Source organism: Acipenser ruthenus, chromosome 42 (genome assembly GCF_902713425.1).
Source record: "Acipenser ruthenus chromosome 42, fAciRut3.2 maternal haplotype, whole genome shotgun sequence".
Taxonomy (NCBI): Eukaryota; Metazoa; Chordata; class Actinopteri; order Acipenseriformes; family Acipenseridae; genus Acipenser; species Acipenser ruthenus.
The window spans coordinates 490,965-505,000 of record NC_081230.1 but is presented as its reverse complement, the minus strand read 5'-3'; the positions used below and the strand labels follow the sequence as shown (position 1 = coordinate 505,000).

The 14,036-nt window shown below is 47.9% G+C and overlaps 1 protein-coding gene across 2 annotated transcripts in view; it reads left to right on the top strand.

The window, feature by feature from the left end:
• LOC131709262 (break repair meiotic recombinase recruitment factor 1-like) overlaps positions 1-5,766 on the top strand; it is a 9,685-nt gene extending 3,919 nt beyond the window's left edge. For both annotated transcript variants that reach the window (XM_059011634.1, XM_059011633.1), the window contains exons 5-8: positions 2,186-3,712; positions 3,906-4,036; positions 4,786-4,881; positions 5,195-5,766. In XM_059011634.1, coding sequence (XP_058867617.1) covers positions 2,186-3,712; positions 3,906-4,036; positions 4,786-4,881; positions 5,195-5,306 — 1,866 coding nt within the window. In that variant the 3' untranslated portion in view covers positions 5,307-5,766. The remainder of the gene's footprint in view (positions 1-2,185; positions 3,713-3,905; positions 4,037-4,785; positions 4,882-5,194) is intronic.
• Positions 5,767-14,036: the final 8,270 nt, after the last annotated feature.

Sequence of the window (14,036 nt, the reverse complement as noted above, 5' to 3'; positions counted from 1 at the left end):
TTTCACAGGCCCTGTGTAGCGCTAATCAGGGTCTGTGAAACTAGCCACTAGTATGGCTAACTCCTTTAAATAAAATAATATATATTTAGCTCAAAGAGCCAGCTGCCCTATAATTGTATAATATATACTGTGAACTAGCCGGCACCACACACGGTTCTTGCCCCTTTAAAAATAGACCCAGGACTCCAGAAACTAGTTTTTACAGCGCTGACGCGCTATTTTTTTTAATAAACACAAAACAAACACAAAAACTAAACACAAAATAAACTCCTCGCTCTATACGAGCACTAACTAGACACACGGGAATCTCACTATCGGGCAGGACGGCTAAGACGTTTACCTGCCAAATGCAAAAACACACTCTTCTTCAAACATACAGGACTGCTTGGAAGCAGAGCACCCCTTTCTGCCTCCTTCTCCTCAGCAGCCCCGAGCAAACTGACAGCCTCTCTTTTATACCCTGCACCTGGCTCTAATTTAATAATAAGCACCAGGTGCAGGGGATAATCAATAATAAAACAATTAACAAATCAAAGTAACGACAAAGCAAAACAATCAAACAATAGAGCAAACTAACAAACAAGGTGCCTGCGCACATATCCTACACAGGGAGGATTTTAACACCCTCCCTGCTGTCTTACAATACATATATAAAAAAAATCACTCTTACATCTGTATCAAATACGTGAACACTTTTTATAATAAGTGTGTCCGAGGCTCCCGCTTCTGTAAAGACTCGCGCAGCTGGACTCTGTAATAACAGCGTGTCCGAGGCTCCCGCTTCTGTAGAGACTCGCGCGGCTGGACTCTGTAATAACAGCGTGTCTGAGGCTCCCGCTTCTGTAGAGACTCGCGCGGCTGGACTCTGTAATAACAGCGTGTCCGAGGCTCCCGCTTCTGTAAAGACTCGTGTGGCTGGACTCTGTAATAACAGCGTGTCCGAGGCTCCCGCTTCTATAAAGACTCGTGCGTCTGGACTCTGTAATAACAGCGTGTCCGAGGCTCCCGCTTCTATAAAGACTCGTGCGTCTGGACTCTGTAATAACAGCGTGTCCGAGGCTCCCGCTTCTGTAGAGACTCGCACGGCTGGACTCTGCAATAACAGCGTGTCCGAGGCTCCCGCTTCTGTAGAGACTCACGCGGCTGGACTCTGTAATAACAGCGTGTCCGAGGCTCCCGCTTCTGTAAAGACTCGTGCGGCTGGACTCTGTAATAACAGTGTGTCCGAGGCTCCCGCTTCTGTAGAGACTCGCGCGGCTGGACTCTGCAATAACAGCGTGTCCGAGGCTCCCGCTTCTGTAGAGACTCGCGCGACTGGACTCTGTAATAACAGCGTGTCTGAGGCTCCCGCTTCTGTATAGACTCGCGCGGCTGGACTCTGTAATAACAGCGTGTCCGAGGCTCCCGCTTCTGTAGAGACTCGCGCGACTGGACTCTGTAATAACAGCGTGTCCGAGGCTCCCGCTTCTGTAAAGACTTGCGCGGCTGGACTCTGTAATAACAGCGTGTCCGAGGCTCCCGCTTCTGTAGAGACTCGTGCAGCTGGACTCTGTAATAACAGCGTGTCTTAGGCAGGGCAACTAGAACTGAAGAGCAGCACCTGGGCTCGGGTAAAACGTTTATATATTAAAAAGAAAAAAACACACCTTAACCAAACGAGGACATATCCCTCCTAATTGCACTGGTGTTAAACTGAGGGTTTGTATCGGGGTTACAGCCCAAAGCAACCTGAAAGGAGGCTCAGGAGCGTGTGATACAAGATGGGTGGAGACCGGTGTGAAATCAGGAGCAGTGATCGTGCTCACCATGTAGAGTGACAGACAGACAGACATCCTTCAGATGAGACGTGAAACAAACAAGGTCCTATTGGAAGTGACTCTGCCGCAGCAGCAGTTGTTGATGAAGCTTAGCTCACCCTCTAGTCTCTAAGTCACTTTGGATAAAAACGTCTGCTAAATTAATAATTAATAATAACAGATGGACTCTATCGGCCCATAAGGATCCCAGTAACAAAAACAGTATTTCAGTAATTGCATTAGTTTTCTATACTGCAGACTCCATATGAAGGGTAAGAAGGTGGCGGGCAGGAGGGGGGTCAGTTCAAACTATTTTAAGTAATAAAATGTATTTTGAAGTTGCTTTCCTTGTTTTAGTGAACTGCTGTCTGCTGTGCTTGTGTTTTCAGAATATCCTCCCGGGCCGCTCCTCCACTGCGGGCTTATCCTGCGATGATGATGAGGAGGATGATGATGATGTCGCTCAGCCCAGCGCGCCGGAGGATACCACTTCGGACCAGCACAGGGGGGTAGGGGAAGGGCCGGGGCAGGGAGACGCCACCCTCCACAGTCACGGGGGAGCGCAGGGGCCGAACCACAAAGCCAGCACTTCGGGAGAGCAGAGACAGGAGGCAGATCCAGAGAGGCAGCAGCCCACTGTAACGGAGCAAGGGGGGGCAGGAGAGGGGGTGCAGGAGCACCTACCCCATCCCGAGGGGTGCGGGACCCCTGGATTAAAAGCCTCTCTGGGGTTGGAGGGTACAGAAACACAGGGCGGTGGTGTTGCTGGTAGTCCACAGGGAGAGCTAGCCTGTTTATTAGGGAGCGCGGAGGCTGTGTTTACAGAGGGGGGGAAGCAGTCCAAGTCAGCCAAGCCGAAACACGTTGAGACTTACCCCGAGACACAAGCTGAAACATCGGCCGATCTGCAGGGAAAGGGGGTGGCGGAGCCTTGCAACGAAGCTGGGGCTCAGCCTGCACCCCCACATTCCCACTGCGGAACCCCCGGAGAGCCCCCTGCCCTGCCAGCAGCAGCAGCCTCCGTTGCTGAGAGAGAAGAATCTACGAGGCTCTGCAAAGGGGTGATCCCCAGGCAGGGGCGAGGAGTCGCGATGAAGAAGGGTTCGCAAGTTTTCCCGAATCTGGGATCCGGAACAACACCTCCGCCTCGTGCCTCTGCCGCCTCCTGGTCCCCTCGGAGCTGCGCGGAGCGATCCCGGATCCGGCTCGGGAATGAGGATGCAGAATCGGCAGCAGGCAGGCAAATCCCAGGCAGTGAGGAGGCGGGCCCTGAAATGAACGAGAAGGATTTCATGAGAAAAACCCAGCAAAGCCATTCACAGAGCAGAACCGAGACGGAAGAGTTAAAAGCATCGCAGAGCTTCGGAGAGGGAGAGGGAAGCGACTGGGGACAAATAAAGCTTTCAGAGAACAACAAACTATCAACGTCATCATCCAGTGCAGCAGCAGCAGCAGCAGAATCCAAACCAGCAGCCGTGTACGTGAACCCGTGCGTGCTGGAGGAGAGGGACTGGGAATCCCGCTTCGCCGTGCTGGAGATGGAAGACTCGAGCGACGCGGGGGCCGGGCAGCGCAAGGCTAAGGGGGCGGCACGGTCAAGGCGGTGCAAGCCTGCCACCAGTGCTGCTGCTGCTGCTGCTGCTGGGAAGAGGGAGGTGACGACCGCGCTAGTGTGCGCTGAGACAGCCTGCCCTGATCTGACTCACACCGAGGCGGAGGGAAGTCTCCAGGGAGCAGGCGGACAGACAGACCCTGCCTCGGCCGCCCAGGATCGAGAGGAGGGGGGACCCCACCCCATTACCCCAGCTGCTGCCCGGGGAAGCCCCGAGTCTGAGAGAGAGGACACGGGGGCCACACAGAGCTGCGAGGATCACAGCGAGTGGGACTCTGAGTTTCTGCAGAGCTGCTCCACGCAGGTGAGTGACCGGCGTTTACTGTGGGCAGCGGATCAGTCAGTCAGAGTCATATTAACATGGTCCCTTATTAAAGTTTCTCCTGATGTTTTAGCAGTCAGTCAGTCTCCCCCCCCCTCAGGATTATATAGCACTGAGTTTGCCATGGTTTCCAGGCAACCTCTATCGCTCTGTAAGAATCTCCTGTGTGTTGCAGCGCTTCCCTGACTCCTGCTCTCTCCTGGCTCCGCTCCCCGTCCTTGGGACAGAGTCCGGTGGTTCTGCCCTGGAGCTGCCTCTCTACATCGGCTCCATCTCGGACTCGCAGCTCCACGAGATCACACTGGGGTAAGCGGAGAGGGAGGGAGGGGGGACGTTTTCAAACATCTGTTCTCCATTAGTGTGTTTGAATGGAGTGTTTGTGTCCTTTTGTTCAGAAGGTAATTCTCTGGCGTTCACCCCATGACTAGCAACCGCTACGAAGCGCTTTAGCATTGAAACGCTGAAAGAAAAACTCAAATCCAGTGAGAAAGCGTTTAGATTAGAAGTCGTCTTTTTGAACAGAAGGCTGCTGAAGGTTTTACAATGAAGCATTCAGCAGAGGCTGGGGGATCGCCCCCGGTGCCTCTATACAGCTGTGGTCCCCCTATAGAACGAACTCATTTTGCTGCGTAAAGTTGGATGAAACCTGCTGAATAATGTTACGTTCACATATTGAGTTGCACATCACCGCTTTGTAGTTTTCCCATGTACTTAACGAAAAACTGACGACAAATGTGACATTTGGAAATCTAACATGAAATGCTGCTGTGCTGCTATTATGGCTTCAGGTAGACTTTATTTTCAGGATACTGTTTTGTTGTTTCTTTGATTACATGATGTTAAATAACAGATCAAAATGATGTTCAAATAGTGTATTTATTTATTTATTTATTGATTTATTTGTTTTTTTAAATGATGTTTCAATCCTAAAATGTCTCAGTTAGATGCTAGGTGTCCTACTCCAGTGGAGACGTTACAGCTGCAGTGGCTGGCTGGCTTTACAGCTGCAGTGGCTGGCTGGCTGTTTCAGTGCTGCTCTGTGTTCTTGTCTTCAGGGAGGCGATGCCCGAGCCCCGGTCCCAGTCTCTGCAGGACTACGAGGACGCCAGCGAGCTGGTGTGCGGACTCATAGAGGAGCTCTCGCAGATCAAGTAAGTGAACTCACCCGAGACACCAGACCGCTTCACTGCTCGCTCCTTTCACTCGCTCTGGACTGTGTGTCTGCCTCTGTCTGTCGTTACAAAGATCTTCCTGACAATCTGTTGTCTCTCTGTATCTGCAGTTTGCACCCGTGCCTGGTTACGCATCCCTTCCCCGTTCTCTCTCTCTCCCTGTCTGCGTAATGCTGTGCTTTTTGCTCCGCTTGACATCTAGCTGCACTGTGAAGCCGCACTGCCTGCTCTGTGTCTCTCTGTCTCTCCTCTCCTCCCCTGTCTCTGACATCGTGTGCGGGCCCTGTTTCAGCCGGCTCATCATGCTGACTCACCGGGAGCTGCAGTCTGGAAGGAACCCCCGCAGAGCCAGGCTGGGCTGGAGGGGAGCTGCTCGCTACACCGCCAACCCCAAGGACCTGTAACCCCGCTGGGAGACACACCGCCAACCCCAAGGACCTGTAACCCCGCTGGAGACACACCGCCAACCCCAAGGACCTGTAACCCCGCTGGAGACACACCGCCAACCCCAAGGACCTGTAACCCCGCTGGGAGACACACCACCAACCCCAAGGACCTGTAACCCCGCTGGAGACACACCGCCAACCCCAGGGACCTGTAACCCCGCTGGGAGACACACCGCCAGAGCAGGGCCGGCTAACTCCAGTCCTGCAGGTTTTCATTCCAACTTGAGCACTTGAGTTTCACTTCATTCTTCTAACTTATTTGTTCAATCGGACATCCTTGTGAGTGACTCTGCAGCAGCAGCAGTTGTTATTTTTTTACGTTCTTAAAGTCTAAACGGTTTTAGAAAATACTTTGAGTATCTGGTTGTCTTTTATAAATGTTTTTTTTATTTATTATTTATTTAATTGATTGTTTTCAAGCGGCTTACCAAATGTTGAGTAAAGTTTGTTCTCTCATACTGAAGTTACTCTCTGTTCTCATTGGTGTGGAAGGTTTGTATTGGAATTCCTTTTAAAAAGCTGTTTTCTAGTTTTTATCCTGACCTAGATCACAGCTTGAAGATGTCGCGTGTGACTACGGCTGTTTTGTTTTATTTATTTTTTTCACGGATTTCAGTTGCCGTGTAACATGTAGTTCACCGTGAAGATCCCGTCACCAGCAAAACTCCTCAAACCTGACGTCTGCAAACTGATCTGCGTCACAAAAAACAGACCCGAAGCACGTGTTAAAAACACTCCACAGGAAGCAAACCTTAAAGTGACTGACGACTGGAGTGACATCACCCAAGCACGGGCTGCGACTAGCCAGGATAGGGTGAGGGGACAGGGGCAGGAACCACGGCATATATACTGAGTATAATAAGCAGAGCTCCAGCTCAGAAAAACAGCTCTTTTGGGACTGCATTCGCCTATCGCCCCCTGCAGGAGAGAGCTCTTTATTTTTTTATCAAAGGCTTTCTTTTTGTAATTGCTGTTTGTTTCTAGTTCTGAAGCCAAAGTGAAATCTGCAGCTCAGGTCAAATGTTTTGCACCAAAAAACAATTTTAGGATTGACATATAAAAAAAAAAAAGAAAACCTATCTGAACACAATGTAGATATTTTATTTAACATCGTGTAATCAAAAGAAGCGACAAAATGATACTGCAAAAGTCTACGGGAAGCCACAATAGCAGTACAGTAGTATTTCATGTTAGATTTTGAAATGTCCCATTTTTTAATTTGTCAGTTTTTTTTTTAAGTATCTGGAAAACTACAAAGCGGTGTTTTATTCAATATGTTAAGGTGACATTATTCAGCGGGTTTCATTCGACAGCATGAAGCACAGTGAGTTAATGGTGATGCAAGAGTTTTGCGTGTTTCTTGTAAAAGTACAGAAATGTTTGAAATTGAAGTTAATAATAATGTGCATCGACACAAAAAAACAAAGAATAGAGACACAACGAAGAATAAATGTAGATTGTTTATATTGGGTGTAAACTCCTTGGAACAATGCAATCGAGGAGCAGTGAGGTGAAGAACTATCCAATACAAAACCTTTACATATATACATCTATACTGAAGAACTCTACATGCAATTCAAAACCTTTACATATATAAATATAGACACACATATACTGTGTATTAGACTCGTAATACATTAACATGCCGAATATTTATTTACAGCAGAAAACAAAGTACAGCTTGTAAACGCAGACAACACGGCAGCAAAGTGCAGCGAGAACAAACAACAAACCCACATTTAAAACAACTGGGGTTTGGTTTGGTTTGGTTTTTTGAGGAAGAACGGTTCCCGCCGTCCCAGTTGTGTTTTTACTTCCCCAGACTTGAATCAGAGCCTGTCGGTCTGGGGCGGTTCTGGGCCGAGTGCATCTCAGATATATTCGTGGGGTATCACTGAAGGGGGGCTCCCCCTGGCGCCTTGCCCGTCTCGCTTCTCTTTAGCGGGCCGTGGTAGTCTGTGTTACGCTGCGGGCAGTAGCGCTTCGTGTGCGCTTCATCTCCGGTGGCACCGCAACGCGGGCACTTGTAACGTCTGAGATAGCGGCACAGCACTTTGTCACCGTCCTTAAAGCTGTGGCTGTTATAGACCTTTCTGGACTCCCCGTTCTTTTTGCAAAAAACGCAGAACTTGCTTCCTCCATCCGGCGGGTCGTGTTGGTTTAGCGCCGGCGACTTGACTTCTGAAGCGCTCTGCTCCTTCGTGCCGCGGTCGGGCTGTGTCGCCGCCATGCCGGCTGCAGCACCGGGACTCGGTTCGGGACCCGGCTCGCTTCCAGCAGCGCCACGAGTCCTCGTTTCCTGCAGCAGTTCGGCCAGACCGAAGTAATCTTTCCACACGTCGAAGCTCTGGTTACCGCGGTCAAAGTAAAATAACGATGCACACACAAAGACTTGCGGTTGAACTGTCTGCACATGGAGTCGCCACCAGTACTCTAGCTTCGACCTGTCAATCCAGAACCTGAATTTGAATTTGAAGGCAGGGTCCCGGGATACAGTAACACCCCGTTCCTCAAATCCTTGACCAAGGCGGCCCGAAATCAATACAACAAACCATCGAAAAGAACCGACCAACTAACCTCCAGGCGCATTCAAGCTGCAAAACTTTGCAACTCGCGATTTCATTTTTCTTTCTTTTCTTTTTATAATATTATTCGATGGTGAATTTTTATAATAATACAAGACGTTTGAAACCGCGGGGTTCAGCGGTGTGCAGAATCAGCGACGCTGAATGGAATGAATCTTTGACGCCAGGACCGGTCTCTGACGTCAGTTTATTAATATTTGTTACTGTACATTAATTGTGGAAACGCGTTGACAGGGATGGTAACCTGCAGATTCACATACAGTATGTGTATTAACACAGTATCGCACACTGTAAGACCGAGTGTTTAACTTCAAAACTCTTTTCAAACACCTCACTGAGTTTGTAATTCTAAATGTGTTCGGATTTAAACACCCTGCCGTGTTTATTTTGTAAACTCTGGGACGTGTTTATGATTTGCAACACTTTTTAAACATTTTGTACGGGTTTATAACAGGGCTGGTGTTTAAAATCTAAACATTAAACTACGACACAAATTAAACCCATAACGTTTAGCAATTATTTAGAGTTCCACATGACTTAAAACCACAGTGTTACACCTGGGGCCGGTTGTACTAACGAGATCAAAAAGCAGGATCGGATCCGGGCTCACTGGAGCCGGATCATGAAAAGGCGTTGTACTGAGCGGATCAGAACCAAGATCCACTGATCCGAAATCTTGATCCGATCCTGGAGCTGCGCAGCCGTAACCAGAGAAACTGACCAATGAGAAGCGAGAATGCGTGGCGCAGAGATTGAAGAATCCGAATGTCAGAAAATGAAGTGCGTTTAATTTAAACGACATGAATCAGAAGCAACTACTATACATGTATAATTTAAAACTTCAGCGAATCTATAAAAACAGACCGAGTATATTAATACCGGTATCTGTTTTTTTAACTTCTAAAATGTTTTAATAATGTTAGTGTAATCACGGTCGTGTGTATTTTCTGACGGACACACAGATATTTTACAGCGGTATAGCCTCCATACACACAAACATCCAGCTGCAGCGTCGGTTCAGGGCAAATTATCAACACATTTTGAGCAAATGTAATCCAGTGCTGACAGACAGCTGCAACTGGAAAATGACGCGGACAGGGGGAGATTGAGGCTGTCAAAAGGTAAGCTTAATTTAATGAGAAAAAAAGGAATGGGGGGGGGGAATGATATGCATAAAAAATACAACGTTAAATCTAATTAAATTAATGAGAACGCCAGTATGACTGTCTACACAGAAAACGTAGAAATACTATTTATGAAACCTATCGGGGCTTTGTCCCGCGTCCCGATCGAGGTACTGTCGGGACGCCATTTGTCCCGATTTTGTGACATGTTTATTTTCTCGTTATGAAATGCAGTACATGAGGCTGCTGCACTGGCTGGCGGTGCAATGGCACACTCTACTGGTTCAGGGCGTGTTGATCGAGTGAGCTGTTTGCATTGCATCTATGCGGCTATCCAATCACGTTCACCTGCACAGTCACGTGATGCGGGACGCGTCCTGTGTTTTTCTTGCTGCGTGCGCCTGTGCGTCCGGTTTTACTGGTGAAGTGTCATGGTGGCTGCTGTTGTTGACGAGTCTGTCACTAAAAATCAAAAAAGACAGAGCAAGTACCGAACGCAATGAGGAAGAAAAAATGGATTCAGTCACATGACCATGGTCAAGTCATCCAATTAGGATTAGGATTATAATGAGGATTTCACGGACATTTCGCGGACCTGTTTAAACATGAATTACACCTAATATTTCAGAGCACTATAAAAGCCTAAACACAGCGGTACTTGCTTCCTTACTAAAACAGAGTGCTGGCATTTGTTAAAAGGCAAGCATGCAACATCTCCCAGCAGTTGCTGCCGACATTCTCTGTCTGGTGTGGACTTGCCCATACACTGAGACTGCACGTCTGCATCCACTGAATTGGAAGTGAATGGCAAAGCTTTGCCAAGTTATACAGATGTGGACATCAACTAGAATCAGCCCCAAAACTCGGTTACACAAAGGTATCTGGCATTCTTTAATAAAGTCCAGATATGCAGCACGCTCGTTGTCATGATATTTGTCCCATCCAGGAATTTATTTTATCAGTACCGAGTCAAAACAAAGAAAACGTGTCTATTCGGGTCTAAAATTGTAACTGCGTTTAAAAAGTAAACAGCAGGCTGTTTGAAGCGAGGTAGCTGTGCTTGATTGGACCTGTAGTGCTGATTTAACTTGGATACAACCGGCACAGGAATCCTTTTTTTGTCTGCGCTCCTTCAAATTTGTTTTCTGAAAACTGTTGTTTGACACTGAATGAAAGCAGTGAAGCAGCACAGTAGATCTGCACGCTGGGTAGAAGGGCATCACTGGCATGCAGAGCAGAGAAAGAGCAGCAAAAGCAACAGGACAAGCTTGCATTGTAGATATTTCAAATGAATAATTATTCACTGTATTGAAGAAGACTGGCCCCTCCCCTTGCCCAGAGCAGCCATTTTAAATGCAGTTATTTGTTTATAAGCACAGCGCCATGGCAACAGACATCGTGCTGTTCATGTTCAGCACTGACATAACGCTGACATCATAAAGGAAAGTGATGTCATAATGTCTCTGCCAGTGAATTTTAATTTGAATCTTCATTGCAGAGATTTACTCCTGAGAGGTAAGTTCACAGAGTTTCTGTTCAGTATTTATTTATTTATTTATTTATTTATAGAGATCAAAGTAAGATCAATATACATGCAGAACCTAGCTCTCGCTATTCCTTATCCAAAGCTGCCATCGTGTGGCCATTTGGTTGAACTGTTAATTCTTATACACTAACTTTTTTTTTTTTTTTTTTCTGAACACACAACACAGCTCACAGTGACAAGCGGTTGCTGGTGCCCTCTGCTGTTTACAATGGGTAGTACAGGTAATTACTGTTTTTATTTACTTCTTCAGACATCCAGGGCGACTTACAATTGTTACGTTATCACAGTACAAAGTATCACATTATTAGGGCAGCAGTGTGGAGTAGTGGTTAGGGCTCTGGACTCTTGACCGGAGTGTTGTGGGTTCAATCCCCAGTGGGGGACACTGCTGCTGTACCCTTGAGCAAGGTTCTTTACCTAGATTGCTCCAGTAAAAATCCAACTGTATAAATGGGTAATTGTATGTAAAAATAATGTGATATCTGTATAATGTGAAATAATGTATAATGGGATAAGGGCGTCTGCTAAGAAATAAATAATAATAATATCACATTACAGAATATCATAATACAGATAAGAGCAGTTATGAAAGTACCATAAAATCAATTCAAGTAAGAGCAAAATAATAAAGCACACAGTAAATTATAAGAGTGAATTCGACTAGAGCAGCTAAACCTGATAGTAACTATTTGCTGATATGAGTCCAGTAGGAACAGGCAGTAAGCATGATAAATACATGAGAATGATTTCAAATAAGAGCAATTACAGAAAACTTTATAATTTATACACACAGTACTCTCCTGGTTATCCTGTAAATATTCTGTTTACTGTATTTTAAGAATGTATCTGAAATGTCTATTTTTGCTAGGTTGCTAAGGTTAATACGAGTCATTTCAAAGAGCAACTGAGCTGTGTTCAGAGATAGATAGATAGATAGATAGATAGATAGATAGATAGATAATCTTGCAACAAAGTCTCATAAATGGCCACAAGATGGCAGCATTGTATAAGGAATAGCGAGAGCTGCGTTCTGCCCGTCTCCATGAAGTCCAGGTTTACAGCACAGGAAGCCCCGCGTTTTTAACATTTTGTTTTTCAAAGTCAGCATAACACTATACCACACAGTCCGTTTAATTACTGTATGAACATAGCATACAAGTTTTAAAAGTTTACAAAACTCGACAATGTTGCCGAATTTGTCATTCAAACTTGTTTAGTTTTAATCAGTTTTGTCTGCTTGTTACTTTTTTCAGCGAACACATTTAAATGACCCTTGTTTGTTACATTTTAAAAGATTTTCTTTGAGGCGCTATTAATTTTAGGCATCTTGCAATATATATATATATATATATATATATATATATATATATATATATATTGTAATATAGCGGGTTGTGAGAGACGGCAGGGAGGGGGTTAAAACCTCCCTGCAAGGAAAAAACATGTGAGAATGCACCGTTTTGTATTGCTTTATTGTTTCATTTAATTTGCTTATTGTTTTGTTTAATTGCTTTATTATTAATTATTATCCGCACCTGGGCGTTATTAAAAATTAGGTCCAGGTGCGGGAGTTTAAAAGGAGAGTAAGCAGTCTGCTCGGGGCTGCTGAATGGAAGGAGGCAGAGAGGTGCGCTGTCTCCGAGTAGCCATTGAAGAGAGAAGAGTAAGTGCAGTGTTAAACCTGGGTTTTGTGAAGACGGGAAAACAGCTTAGCTGTCCCGTGTTAGGAAGGGGATTCCTGAAAGTTGAGTTAGCGCTCCAAGAGGAGCTAGGTGTTTGTTTTGCTTTGTATTTTGTGTGTTTTGTTTTGTTTGTGTTTATTAAAAAAATAGCGCAAACGCGCAAGAAAAATCCACTTCTGTGTGCTGGGTCGTATTTTTAAAGGGGCAACGAACCCGAGCGAGGGTCAATCGTTTACATTTGGTGTCAGAAAGTGTGGGCGCCCCTAAGACCCAGAGAAGATGGATTTGCTGGAGATGATTGAGAAGATCACTAGGAATGCCGTTGCTCAGGGAGAGCAACTGAAGAGATGGGAGAGAGAGATGGGGTTGGCTCCAGTGAAGAAAAGGGAGCCAACAGAATTGGAGCTGCTGCTCCAAGAATGGGAGCAGGCTAGCGGAGCTCCGCAGCCTCCCGAGCCAGAGGGGGAGGAGCTGCCGCTGCCAGAGCCTAGAGGGGAGGAGCTGCCGCTGCCAGAGCCCAGAGGGGAGGAGCTGCTGCTGCCAGAGCCCAGAGGGGAGGAGCTGCCGCTGCCAGAGCCCAGAGGGGAGGAGCTGCCGCTGCCAGAGCCCAGAGGGGAGGAGCTGCCGCTGCCAGAGCCCAGAGGGGAGGAGCTGCCGCTGCCAGAGCCCAGAGGGGAGGAGCTGCCGCTGCCAGAGCCCAGAGGGGAGGAGCTGCTGCTGCCAGAGCCCAGAGGGGAGGAGCTGCCGCTGCCAGAGCCCAGAGGGGAGGAGCTGCCGCTGCCAGAGCCCAGAGGGGAGGAGCTGCCGCTGCCAGAGCCCAGAGGGGAGGAGCTGCCGCTGCCAGAGCCCAGAGGGGAGGAGCTGCCGCTGCCAGAGCCCAGAGGGGAGGAGCTGCCGCTTCCGGAGCCTAGGGAGGAGGTGACAAGCGTACCAACCCCACAGCCCCGACCACCACCCCTATGGTCCAGTCCGGCGTCGCTGCATCCAGTCCCTCACCCCTTGCTCCTGGACACCCTGTCGGTTAGCCTGGACCTCCCTTCACTTGACCTGGAGCCCAGGAGTCGGCAGGATCGGGCACAGTTCTCCACCTGGTCCCCTGCACCGCTCCTCCCGGACATTAAGACGTCGCTATGCTGCTCCCAGACGTCGCATACGCTCCCCCTGGTCACTACTTCGCTCCCCCTTGCTGACCGGACGTCGCTGCACTGGGTCCCAGCTGCAGACCTCTGCCCGCTACTGCAGCCTCCAGTGCCCCGGTTGTCGTGCCGGTCGCCCCTGACAAACCGGTGGGGTCCCTCGTCGCCGGTGCGCGGTCCCTACCTGGCTGACCCAGGACGTGGACCGATCCACCCTCGAGTTCGCCCGTGGAAGAGGGCGAAAATTGACATTTATGGACTCGAGGGTGGGTGGTTGTGTTTTAGGGGAGGAGGTGGCCGTCTCGTGGCCTGTGTCTTGGAAAGACAAGGGGGGGAAATGTAATATAGCGGGTTGTGAGAGACGGCAGGGAGGGGGTTAAAACCTCCCTGCAAGGAAAAAACATGTGAGAATGCACCGTTTTGTATTGCTTTATTGTTTCATTTAATTTGCTTATTGTTTTGTTTAATTGCTTTATTATTAATTATTATCCGCACCTGGGCGTTATTAAAAATTAGGTCCAGGTGCGGGAGTTTAAAAGGAGAGTAAGCAGTCTGCTCGGGGCTGCTGAATGGAAGGAGGCAGAGAGGTGCGCTGTCTCCGAGTAGCCATTGAAG